Raw genomic sequence first — 14,130 nt, forward strand, 5'->3', positions numbered from 1 at the left:
AAGGAAGTAGCATGACTTCTGCAAATGGGGAGGACAGCCTCCAACAATTTTCCTACAGTTTGAAACAAGGAAAAAACATTGGTTCAACACAGCGCGGGCAACTTCCGGAAGATAAAAGTCTGGAGAGGAGAAAAGTTGTAGAGTTATGTGCTGAGAACTACTGGACACTGCAGTTTTGGAGATGAAGTATTTCACTACAGAAGTCCCACTAATAGCTCTTGTCTACAAATAAGTCTTATACCTTATGAACCTCTGCCAACTCATGGTCCATCCTTGCTGCCCTCTTGAGAAAACCAGCTTTCGTTGTAGTGACTTTTGGCTTTGGCGGTCTGATTCGGGGTTGTGTCACAAAATCTGGGAGACGTGACTCAAGTTCAACTAATCCTACAGGAAGGAAGTACATATTTTTAGTATTCAGTGATTAAATTTCACGTTTTGAGAGCATATTGTTAATTTTAGTAGCTGTTTGCTAAGTGGTTTCATTTAGAATTACTGATAAGATAGAGCTCACATAATTGAAGTGGCCCCAAAATGTAAAGCAAATTTCTACATAATTAATGTTCTCATGTTCTTGGTGATTTAGACTACAAAATGAAAAATGCATTCTTTTTTAAAAAAGATTTTATTTCTCAGAGAGAGAGAGAGAGAGAAAGAGCACATAAGGGGATTGGGGCAGATAGAGAAGCAGACTCACCACTGAGCAGGGAGCCCAATGTGGGATTTGAACCCAGGACCCTGGGATCAGACACTTAACAGACTGAGCCACCCAGGGACCCTGAGAAATGCATTCTAATTAAATATTTCCCTACAAAAAAGTATTAAGTTCTATGACAATAACCAACAGAAAATTAGTGACCATATGATATATGGGACCACCAATTTTTGGTCGCTATACACCAGTTTATTGTATTCTGCTCTGGAGATGATCAGCCAGAGCTACAAGTTCAACAGTGTGACCATCAATTCATGATCTTGGCCATGTATATGCTTCAACTTGTCAATTAAATTTAAATAATCTAAATGAGCCTCTCCGGGACTTGGCAAGAGGTATAGTCCTCTCTATGAACTTGTCCCCTAGTTACCCATTTCCTTGCCCACTAGTTTACTAATAGTTCTTTTTAAAGGGCTGATTTCATGATATATTCCTTGTTTACTTTGAAAAACCGGTATAAAAGCTTTTTCAGTTTCATTTTTGTGACATTGAACATGCTTAAATGTTTAGTAGGTAAAAACAGATATATATTTATTTGGATCTTAGGAGTTTTTATCGGTTTGTATGTACTCCTATTAATAACATTAAATGTGTTCATTGCTATTTCTTGAAAATATTTTTATTTGTTGTTTCGCCTTTAATCTAATACTTCTCTTTTAGTACTTTAATACTCCTCTTATACTGGACTTGTAATTATGTAAATTGCTTACCTTCATAGGTGTTGAGATAGTGGTTTTTTACTACAAAGTCCTCTGAATTGTTGTCAGGGAAACGACCAAGACGAGACAGAGGTCCATAGACCTGTGATGCATAATCACAATAATCCCTGATGATATTTCTTCTCTCCAACTTTCCTTCTATATTCTTTCTTTTTCCCACAAGTTTTCTGATTGCTACAATAAAACATACCTCTGTGACTATCTTCACAGTGTTGTTCTGAACAAATGCATAATAATAAGCCAGTTCTACTTTTAGTCACAGGGAAGCTACTGAACTGACTGAATTTCATGATGACCGCTCACTGCAGCCAGGTCTGTCATCTCACAGCCCAGGTCATCATGAGACAAGTGGGAGCAACAGAAGCTGAGTCAGTTAGTGTCCTCAGTTGGTACTCATCAAAAGTCTTTTATAAGTGCATTCCAAGCTCTGAGGTAAGAGCTTACAAAAACTTACTTACAAAAACTCAGGAAGAGTTTTGTCAAGCTAATGAAAGAAATTCAAAGTAACCAAGAAAGACATGGTCAGTGGAGTTCTGGAGAATTATTTTCTCCTGGGAAAATAACTGCAAGGGAAGGAAGACAACAGGTTCTTCAATAATCTCTTTCTACCTTGCCTAACAACAGAATAAAACACAATATATCCCAGCTTGGAGCTTTCAGAACTTTTTGGCCGTCAGATGGAAAAGGCTCAGCTGTGCACACTGGGAGTTTACTCAGCTGAGGAGTTGTGCTACCTCTCCGCCTATCACAGATCCACCCCCCAGGGTTCCACACTGTGCACTCACGATGGGTGCAAACCCATACTGTGGGACGGCAAAGTCTTACTGTAAGAGGCGGCTGCATGTACTACTGCTGCCTTGTGGGCATTTATGTTTGATTCTCCACACTTTTGTGTGTGACGTGGGGTTTGGGAATTAAACAAAAAGTTTATATTTTGTTATTTATCTTTTTTTATTAGTTTCAGAGTAGAGGTCAGTGATTCATCAGTAGCATCTAACACACGGTGCTCATTATCTCAAGTGCCCTCCTTAACGCCCATCACCCAGTTACCCCATCCCTCTACCCCTCCCCTCCAGCAACCTTCAGTTTGTTATTTATCTACAAAAGTTAGTCAGCTCATCATTAGTTAGATCAAGTACTGAAGAGAAAAAGTGTTGACAATATCTAACTGTATACTTAACAGCTAGTTAAAAGTTATCGTCTCACACACAAAATAAGTTCAGGGGCATATAAGTGAGAGCAGATAACAGGTACCTAATTTATGGGGGGTGGGGGTGTCCTTGAAGGCCTCACTGAAGAAGTGACATATGAGTAATGTCTTAGCCTTGGTTCCCCCAAAGGCAGAGCCTAAAACAAAGTTATGTGTGCAGGAAGTTTTTTGGAAGGTGACCGATCCCAGAGGGCGGAAGAGAGGGACAGGAGGACTTTAGAATAGAATAGAATACAATAGACAAGCTAGTCAACCCATCGTTTATTATTGTGAAGTACTAAAAAGAAACAGTTGACAATATCTAAATGCATACCTAGCATCTAGTTAAAAGTTATTTTCTCACATCAAGAAAACTTTAAAAGTTAAGTTCACTGAGAATAATTTTAAGGAATTTTTTTTTGATTTTAAGGAATTTTTATAATTGTTCTACTTTTGTAGATAAATAACAAATTTGGTTTTTTAAATATTGTGATTATTCTGTTTATTAGGCATAGAAATTGCTAATTTGCACATGTAATTGAAATATTACAATTTTAAAAGTAAATTACATTAAAAGTTCCTAAGCAAATAAAACTATAAATACTAATGAGTTAAAATTTTTAATCCTTATTTTTATTAATTTTTTTTTGAGAGGGAGAGAGACAGAGATGAGGGGTGGTGAGGGACAGAGGGAGAGGGTGAGAGAGAAGCTTTAGTAGCCCCCGTGCCCAGTGAGGAGCCCAACGTGGGGCTTAATCTCCCAACCCTGAGATCGTGACCTGAGCCAAAATAAGAGTTGGACACTTAACCAATTGAGCCATGCAGATGCCCCTTTTTAAATTTTAATTTAAAATTTTGATATAGTCATTCTTAATCATCTACAGACTGCTCTTTTTATATGTACAGAGATAGTATGCAAACAGATATACAGTATATCCATGGTATTAAAATTTCTTGGCAGGGGGTGAGCAGGAAAAACGATGATTAAATGTCTCATTTAAGAGCAATAATAAAAAAAGACTGAGAAATAGGGCTCCCTATCCAGGACTTCAATCCATGAATATGGGAAGGCCAACCCCTTACACTTACCCCACCCCCCACACACATAATGTTAATAGCTGGACTGCCTGTTAGAACATCAATACTTGGTTTTCTCAGTAAGGAATTTTCTTCCACTCTTCTACTTTTGAGAAATAATTCATCTCCTTTACTTATTTAATAACATTAGGACTCGAAGGAATTGTACCTAAATCAGGTTTGCTCAAAGATTCAAAGCAAAGTCAACCCTCCCATTCCCTTCACTGTTCATATGACACCATTACCTGAGACGTGTGTGTGCTGAATCCGTGCCAATTTTGCCTCCTTTGCTTCCTGCAGTTGAGACCACCGGGCATTCAGGTGCTTCATGTTCACTTCGTTCTGATTCTCATCACGTTTTCTCAGCAGCTCTTTTAGAATTTCCAGGCGAATCTCCTGAAGTCTTTAAGTAAATCACCAAACATAAAGACCTATTTGGTATCTCAGAGTGTTCTACTACAGAGAAGGGAAACACCTGCTATAAACAGGATGCTCTGTTGGGGCTGGTATCACATTCATGTATTTAAAAAGGCTGCTCTGGCAAAAGTATGACAAATGGATTGGCTATTTGAGGGAGGCAACTCAATAGTGAGTCTCTCTATAAAAGGAATATGTATGGGCGTAGTTCTGAAAGGCAAAGAAGAGTATGCCAGTCAAATAAAAGGGCTCTCTAGGCAGATGGGCCTAAAAGAACAATAAGATGTTTGTGCACAGTTCCAAGTCCATAGGTATTAGCCGGGGAGTTAAGTAATACGAGTGAAGAGAAAATGAAGCAGCATGCTATTTTAAGGAATAAATGTGAAAATGGCAGTGTCTGGCACATACAGACACCCAATTAATTTTTGTTTCCCTTCCCCTTACCTATATCTTGTTCTCCTAGAGCTAGCTACCTTGCTCATGTGTATACAACCATGTACACATGACTTCAAAATCTCTACCTCCGGACCAGGTGTTTCTGAACCAGAATTCCTGTCTACTTAGAATTTCCAGCTAGCCCCTGACAACCTCAAACAAACCCCACTCATTTTGTTCCACAAGAAACCTACCCTTTCTTACATCTTCTTCCCTCCCCTAATAATTCCTCTTCTAAAACACTTCTTACATCCATCCCTTAGCTCATGTTTTTAACATCCCTCTCCTAACTTTGACTCTAGTTGCTAATCTAGTCTCTCCTTCTAATCTTGCTCCAAACAGCTGTCAAGATTTTCCTTCCTAAAATAGACATTTGAACATTTTACTCTTACTTAAAAATTCATAGAGTAATTTATTCAGCCACTCATTTGTCAAATATTTATGAAAGTGCTCACCATATGCCAAGCAGGAAACAAACAATGATGAACAAAATAAAACACCTTCTCTCAAGAAGCACTATTCTATTGGAGCAGGCATATCAACTAGTATTTTATAGCACAAGAAGATAAATACCAGACCAGAAGAATGAAGAATGTGGGAGAAGAAATGACAGAATGTCTATGTCTAGTGCTATTCCCAGTGGATCCAGGAAGGTGGGGAAGTCTTCCTTACAGGAGCCATGAACTCTAGTCTTGAGAATAAACAAGGATTGAGATTTGCCACATACACAAGGGAAAAGTGAGGCCTCAGTAGAGGAAAGTACAACTCAAAGGACTAGAGACAGAGCTAACATGTCATACTGGGGGAGCTTCTCAAAGCGAACATACAAGGGAGAGTGGGGAAGTAGTGAAAAGCGAAAAATATGGAGAAACAGGTGTTTTTAAAAATAAGCCACAGACCAAGAGTCACCTTTCTGTCTGAAGTTAGAAATCCTAGGCTCATTCTCAAATTCATCACTGAACCTCAATTCCTTTAGTCATAAAATGGACATAATTTCTATCCCATAAGATTGTCATGAGCATTAAATGAGTTAATACATACAACATGGTAGAACAGTAGTAGTTCCCAAACTTGAGCATGCATCAGATAATCTGGAGTCCTCATGGTGCCCGAAAATCTGGATTTCTAACAAATTCCCAGGTAATGCTGACGCTGCTGGTTTGCGGACCACAATTTGAGAACTACTGGCTTGGAACATGGCTCCAACACATAGTAAGCACTCTGTAACTGTAACATGCTTTGTAAATATCATAATCATAATCACTAATATTATCAAACTGATGGCTTCTTACTCACCCTTCAACATCTAGCTCAGAGGCTAGCTTCTCACAATAACTTTCCCAACTCTCCACCTACCCTAAACAGAACTACCCAGAAACATTTTAAATGTTTTTAATGCCCTTCTGATAAGACTATACCTCTCCAAATTGCAAAAATAAATTTAATTTTCTACAGACAGGACTGGGCACCCAATACCTAACACCTTTGCGTTCTTTAATTGCAAGTTTTTACCAAAACATCACACAAATTCAGGGTTAACAGAAGGTGTTGTAAAAAGATAAACATATTTTGAATTCAGAACCACACTGAGGCTCTGGTTCTTAACTTTTTTGTGTGTAAGCGCACTGTCAGGGGCTGTGGTGGCATCGCTATGAGCAGTGAAGTGCCTCAGCTCAGCCTAGGACAAACGACAACCTTATCAAGTTCCCTTCCTTTCCTTTCCTTATTGCTAGGGAGCTGTAATTTGGGGGTTTTCATCCTTTCTATACATTCCAAAGACAGCCTTATTACTGCAAATACATTAGATAAATAACTGAAAACCAAAAGTACCACAGCATATTGTTATTTGTGCACTGTGAGCTCATCTCTTAATTGAAGAACTCCACAATTTGTCTTTTAAATAAAAAATGCCCCATGGGCTGTGACTAGAACCCAAGGCATCCTGACTGCGAATCCAGTAGCAGGGAGAATAAGAGGATTAGCTAGGAGGCTGATGGATATGAAGATATCCCCAGAGAGGGTGGCGCTGGGAATGAACAGAAAGGGTCAGTTCAAAAGACTGATGATGAATGGTAAAGATGTGGCATACACACACACAGACACACACACACACACAATAGGAAATTACTCAGCCATGAAAAAATAATGAAATGTTGCCATTTGTAACAAAGTGGATGGAACTAGAGTATATTATGTTGAGCAAAGTAAGTCAGAGAAAGGCAAATACCATAGGATTTCGCTCATATGTAGAATTTAAGAAACAAAATAGATGAACATATGGGAAGGGGAAGAAAAAGGAGAGAGACTTTTACCAATGGAGAACAAACTGAGGGTTGATGCAGGAAAGTGGGTGGGGGATGGGCAAGATAGGTGATGGGGATTAAGGAGGGTACTTGTGATGAGCACTGGGTGTTATATGTAAGCAATGAAGCACTGAATTCTACTCCTGAAACCAGTATCACACTGTATGTTAATGAACTACAGTTTAAAAAATTAAAAAAACAAAAACAAAACATTTCAGGGGCACCTGAGTGGTTCAGTCACCTTCAGCTCAGGTCATGATCCCAGGGTCCTGGAATTGAGCCCCACATTGGCCTCCCTGCTCAGTGGAAAGCCTGCCTCTCCCTTTCCCCCTGCAGCAACCTCTGCTGCTCCCCCTGCTCGTGCTCACTCTGTCAAATAAATTTTTAAAATCTTTAAAAAAACAAAAGGCATTTCAATGGGATTCTGTGATAGTCTAGATTAGATTTTCTTTAAAGAGAAAAGGGAAGAGAAGAATCACAGATGTTTTGAGGAATTGTTCAAATCTGGGTTCCATACTTAAAACTTAACATATGAAGAGGGCCTTATACATTTTTATATTGTTAGGAAGAAAATTATAGAGCTATTATTCCCAAAAGAACCAGAAACCCAACTTTCTATCTCTATAGGTGGCAGGTTGCTTTTAAACCCATACATTTGGGAAAATGCTTTACAGATAAAAAGTATTTACATTACACCAACAGCTCAGGTACAGATATTTGGGTAATCTAGAACTTACTTTTCAATCTCCTGCTCTCTGAAGGCCCACTCCTTCCTCTCCATCACATTCATCATCCTCCTCCTCTTCTCAAACTGGAAGGAGTCACTCAGACTTGGAAGAGTGGCTTCCCAAGCACGCTTCTCCCGGGCACGTTCTATCATCTCAACCTCAGCTTGTCCTGCCGGGAGACCTCGACCTGGATGATGAAGCAAAGCACCTTAGAAGCATATGAACAAACTCATGTACGTTTCAGTATTTAATTTATTCCCTTTCAGTTCCTGTTCTCTTGAACTTCAAGGGTGATGACAAGACAAAATGATATTAGGAAACATCTTCCTGGTGTGCCTCATAGCTTATCTGTGCCATGTACTGCCTCTTGTTACTTATTCGGCCAGAAGACATTTTAGTTGCACATAAAATGCTAGACAGTATTTGAAGAATATTGTCTGACTACTAAACAATCATACCTTGGAATGCCCTATATCAGACAAATCAATATTTTGAAATGCAAGGAAATATCAGTTACTCAAAGAAGGTCACAGCTGGTAAGTGATAGAAATCAGGATTTGAACATGGCAATCTAACCTTTGTGGTCTTATCTACTACTCTATACTCCCTCTCTATTAGAGAAATGAAACAGAAATGAACTCTATAGACAAGCCCATAGCTAACATCATACTCAACAGTGAAGTTGAAAGCTTTTCCTTTAAGATCAGGGACAAAACAAGAGCTTATTCTTATCACTCCTATTCAATATAGTACTAGAAGTCCTACCCAGAGCAATCAGGCAAAGAAGAAACAAAAGCCAACCAAACTGAAAAGGGAGAGGTGAATGGTCTCTGTTGCAGATAACATGACCTTATATACAGAAAACTCGAAAAACTATAAAAAACGGTTAGAACTAACAAATGAATTCAGTAAAGTTGCAGGATATAAAATCAACATACAAAAATCAGTTGTATTTTAACAATGAACTATTTTAACAATGAACTACCAAAAAATAAAGAACACAATCCCATTTATAATAGAATAAAAAATAATAAAATGGGGTGCACCTGGGTGGCTCAGTCAGTTAAGCATCTGCCTTCAGCTCAGGTCATGATCCCAGAGTTCTGGAATTGAACCCCTCCTCAGTCTCCTAACTCAGTGGGGAGGCTGCTTCTCCTGCTTCTTCTGACCCTCCCCACCCCACTCGTGCGTGCTCTCTCTCTCAAATAAATAAAATCTTAAAATAATAATAGTAGTAGTAGTAGTAGTAGTAGTAATAATAGGAATAAATTTAACCAAGGAGATAAAAGATCTATGCACTAAAAACTATGAAATACTGATGAAAGAAATTGAAGATGACAAAAGTAAAGGGAAAAATATCCCATGTTCATGGATTGGAAGAATTAATTTGTTAAAATATACTACCCAAAGCCATACACAGATTCAGTACAATTCCTAGTAAGATTTAAAGACATTTTTTACAGAAATAGAAAAAACAGGGGCATCTGGGTGGCTCAGTGGGTTAAGCCTCTGTCTTCGGCTCAGGTCATGATTTCAGGGTCTGGGGATTGAGCCCCACATCAAGCTCTCTGTTCAGCGGTGAACCTGCTTCCCCCTCTCTCTCTGCCTGCCTCTCTGCCTACTTGTGATCTATATCTCTGTGTCAAATAAATATATAAAATCTTTAAAAAAAATAGAAAAAACAACCTTAAAATTAATATGGAAACATAAAAAACTCCTGAAGAGCCAAAGCAATTTTGAGAAAGAAGAACAAAGCTGAAGGCATAACACTTCCTGGTTTCAAACTATATTATAAAGCTACAGTCATCAAAATAATACAGTACTGGCATAAAAACAATCACATAGACCAATGAAACAGAATCAAGAGCCCAGAAATAACCCCAAATATAGTCAACTAATATTTGACAAGGGAGCCAAGAATACTCAATGGGGGAAAGATACTTTCCTCAGTAAGTGGGGCTGGAAAAATTGGATATTTACATGTAAAAGAGTGAAACTGAATCCCTAACTTACATCAATCACAAAAATTGACTTGAAATGGATTAAATACTTAAATGTAAAACTCCTAGAAGAAAGCATAGGGAGAAAGCTTCTTGATATTGGTCTTGGCAATGGTTTTTTTTTGTATATGGCACCAAAAGCACAAATGACAAAAGCAAAAATAAACAAAAATGAGACTGCATCAAACTAAAAAGCTTCTGCACAGCAAAAGAAATAAGTAACAAAATGAAATGGCAACCTATAGAGTGGAAGAAAATATTTTCAAACCATACATCTGATAAGGGGTTAATATCCTAAATATATTAGGAACTACTACAAATCAAAAAATGAAAATAATGTGATTTAAAAATGGACAAAGGACCTAAATAGACATTCTTCCAAAGAAGATATACAAATGGCCAGCAGGTCATGGAAGGCGCCCAATATCACAAATTATCAGAGAACTACAAAAGAAAAACACAAAAAGATAGTACTTCAAAGCTGTTAGAATAGTTGTTTTAAAAAAGACGAGATATAACAAATGCTGGAAAGGATATAGAGAAAAGGGAACCCTAGTACACTGTTGGCAAGAATATAATTGCTATAGTCACTATCAAAGACAGTATGGAGCTTACTCAAAAAATTAAAAACAGAGGTACCATATGATTCAGCAATTCCACTTCTGGGTATACATCTGAAGGAAATGAAATTACTATCTCAAAGAGATATCTGTACCCCACCATGTTCACTGTAGCATTATTTACAGTAGCTAAGACATTGAAACAACTTAAGTGTTCATCAACACATGACTATGTAAAAAAATGATATAAATGTATATAATTCCTATATAACATTAAATATAATTAACATTATATTAAATATGATTACTATGTGATATAACAAAATTTATCATATATGTAATATTTAATATAATTAATACTGACTATAATTAATGTGATAAATTTTATTATTATATGTAATATAAAATATATAAAATTTAGCCATACAGAAAGGAAATCCTGCCACTTGTGAAAACATGAATTAAACTTGAGGGCATTATGCTAAGTAAAATCAGTCAGACAGAAAAAAACAAAAATTGTGTGATCTCACTTACATCTGGAATCTAAAAAAAACTGAATTCATAGAAACAGGGAGTAGACTGATGATTGCCAGGGGCAAGGAAGTGGGAGAAATGGGTGAAAGTGGTCAAAGGGTACAAACTTACAGTTATATGATGAATAAGTTCTGGATATCTAACATACAGCATAATGACTATAGTTAAAAATACTATACTGTATATTTGAAAGCTAACAAGAGAGTAGACCTCAAATGTTCTCACCACACATACCAAAAAAAAAAAATGGTACTATGTGAGGTGATGGGTGTGTTAAGTAATTGTGGCAATCATTTTGTAAAATATATATATATATATATATATATATATATATATATATATACATAAAATCATCACATGGTATGCCTTAAATGTATATGATATGTCAATTATATCTCAATAAAGCTGGAAAAAAATGAACTATACATAAGTAAAAGTATAACACTAGTCTTTTATTTAATTTTTACATACATGATATTTTACTATAAGTATCACTCAGCAACTTGCTTTTTTACTCAATTTTGTCTTGGGGACACTAGTCACACTGACAGAAAGAGATCTAATTTCATTCTTCCATTGTAGGACTCAACCAGAATTTAAGCTATCTTCCAAAAACTGATGTTTTAGATTGCTTCAATTTTTGAATACACATAGTAATGCTGCAAAAAACATCCTTGTACTGCTCTCATTATGTCCATATGAAAATTTCTCTAGGATCCTTAGAAGGACCTAAAGTCTAGCAGCTAGATCATAAAATATAATCACTTTAAATTTTTCTGGATATTGCCAAACTTGCCTCCCAGAATTTTCCTCAAGCCCTCTGAGATTCCCCAGGTGCTCTCCCACAGCTCATCCTTCCTTACTTCCTCCCACATTGTTTCTGCCTAATCTCAGTTGCTTTTTGTAGTCCTAACAAATACTTAGTAGTTGTTCACAGATTTTCTTTACTTTTTTTTTTTTTTTTTTTTTTTTGTAGTTTCACTGAAAGTGTACCTTGTGGGAGTTGTGTTGTGCTTATTGCTTTTGTGTGGTTTCTGGGAAGAGAAGAGCAAAGATACTGACTTACATATACACAGTTATACTGGAAATAGGGATTTGGATTAGCATTGCTTGAAGGTATAAAATATTTAGGGGAGAAATAATATTTATTTATTCAAGCAGGAGTCTTCCCATTTATAAACATGGTATGCTCCTCTTTTTATCAAATCTTTGTTCACATGCTTAAGGAACATTTTATATTTTTCTCCATAATGCTATACACACGTTTTTGTTAAGTGACTTTCTTAGGTTGTTATTTGTTGCTTTAAGATTTTATTTTCAAATATAATCTTATAGATTTATAGACATAGCTCATATATAGGAAAGCTATTGATCTTTGTATGTCAATTCCATAATCACCTACCTTCAACTCAGGTTCTTTGTTCTGGTAATTTGTAATTTCATTTGATTTTCTAAATGAGTAAATTGTCTACAAGTATAGTTTTGCTTTTTATTTCTAATCCTCATACCTGAATTTTTCCCTCTTACTGCACTGAGTCAGCATTTCTCAATCAAAAAGTCAGCATCACTCAATCAGTGATATCACAGCCATACTGAGCATACACTTATTTTTTATATGGGACTGCTGAATGCAGGATAGGATATTTAGTATCCATGCCAGCCTACATCCCAAGCCCCATCCCATGTGCTAAATGCCAGGAACACATCCTAATCATCACTATATTAAAAATGTAGAGGAAGGATTTGTGGGGAGATGGCAGAACAGGAAGATCCTAGGCTTGTCTCATCCAACAGATGCAACTAGATACATCCTCATCAGTGTAAATAACCAGAAAAAAACCAAAAAACAAAAAACAAAGACTAGAAGAACAGACTTCACACCTATATGTTGAAAAGAGGCCACACTAAGGAGGGTAGGAAAGACAAAGACATAGTGGGAGCCAAACAGACCTGCAGGACTGTCCACCAAAGGGAAGAATGCAGTGAGTACAAAGAGGACAGAACCCATGCCAGGTACCCCAGGCACAGGGGACAGGCACCAGAAAGAGGAATCCCTGTAACATTTGGCAGAGGGGCCCAGCTTTGCTATCTCTTAAAATCAGTATGGCTTAGCACCTGGAACTTTAAAAAAAAAATCAGTGGGCTCAGCTCTGGGAGAGTGGAGGATGAGAGAAAACTGAGCCCCTACCCTTAAAGAGACAGCACAACAAATAGCTCCACTGAGATTCAACTTAGAAGCAGAAATTTGATGAGCATCTGGGATATACAAGAGGGGGGTTTATTTACTATCTCAGAGTTTGTGCTGGAGGGGCAGGGATCTTTGGGAGACTCCTCGAGGAACAGTTGGCAGGGGCCATTTCCCACCTCCACCCTCCAGTGTAGATATATGGACAATTGCCAGAATCAGCACAGCAGGAATAATCACCACCAACCTTTCTAATAGCATACCCTGCCTCACAGTCTTCTGAAGATCTGCCCTCTCCAACCAAGCTGGCCTCAGCAGAGTTGTCCCAGGCAGCTGCAGGTCACCTCCATACATACTGACAGACCTTGCTGACACTACTAACTCTGATCCCATGTCTCCTGTGGAACCATCCTTGGCAAAAGTCCATCCAAGGCTGGCATTATGCAAGCAGCCCAAAAAGGGGCCACCACCACTCCAAGCAATTCCTGTCCCAAGGAGAGGGGAAGATAACCACACATACCAGTCCAACCACACATAGCAGTGGGCTGGGGGCAGATTTCTGAACTAACTGCTGGTCCCACTCACCAACAAAACTATCTCAAGGGACAATACAGGAAGAATACCTTGCTGTTCAGTGCTACTGAAGCTCTGGCAAACCTCTGGTCTGACTCAACTCAAGCTCAAGGCAATCCCAGACTGGCAAAATTAAAACACGGGACCAAACCCTGCCCACAACAGGCAAAGAGCTTTTGCAGATGACTAGACTGAAGGTAAACACAACTCAGCCACAACAGTAGGGCACAAACATGATGCACAGAAGACACCCCTGAAATTCCAGGGTCTGGTGAAAAGGGGATATTGTAATGCAAGGCACTACAGGACCACCTCTTCATACATCCATGACTTTCAGGAGCAGATGTAGCTGACTTATAACACATAGAAACAGACACAGAGAATTAGACAAAATGGGGATGCAGAAGAATATGTCCCAAATGAAAGATCAGGAGAAAATCACAATAAGGACAGGGAAAAATCATAAGAAATCTAAATGAAATGGAGATAAGCAATATGCTTGGTAGGGAATAGTAATCGTCATAAACATACTCACTGAAATGGAGAAAAGAGTGAAGGACTCAGTGAGACACACAACAAAGAGAGAAAACAAAAAAGAACCAATCAGAAATGAAGAACTCAATAACTGAAGTTAAAAATACACTGGAGAGAAAAAAATAGTACACTAGAGGACGCAGATGAATATTTCAGTGACTGGA

At 37.8% G+C, this 14,130-nt stretch overlaps 1 protein-coding gene across 1 annotated transcript in view; it reads right to left on the reverse strand.

The window, feature by feature from the left end:
• The window catches only part of LOC111150924 (MYCBP associated and testis expressed 1), a 93,494-nt gene that overhangs the window by 36,598 nt on the left and 42,766 nt on the right, over positions 1 to 14,130 (reverse strand). Inside the window, exons 7-10 of the mRNA XM_022508617.1 lie at positions 7,590 to 7,767; positions 3,943 to 4,100; positions 1,423 to 1,605; positions 242 to 384 (exon numbers count right to left, since the gene is read on the reverse strand). Of these exons, the coding sequence (XP_022364325.1) occupies positions 242 to 384; positions 1,423 to 1,605; positions 3,943 to 4,100; positions 7,590 to 7,767 (662 nt within the window). The remainder of the gene's footprint in view (positions 1 to 241; positions 385 to 1,422; positions 1,606 to 3,942; positions 4,101 to 7,589; positions 7,768 to 14,130) is intronic.

This window comes from Enhydra lutris, unplaced genomic scaffold (genome assembly GCF_002288905.1).
Source record: "Enhydra lutris kenyoni isolate GAN:26980312 unplaced genomic scaffold, ASM228890v2 scaffoldscaffold2, whole genome shotgun sequence".
NCBI lineage: Eukaryota > Metazoa > Chordata > Mammalia > Carnivora > Mustelidae > Enhydra > Enhydra lutris.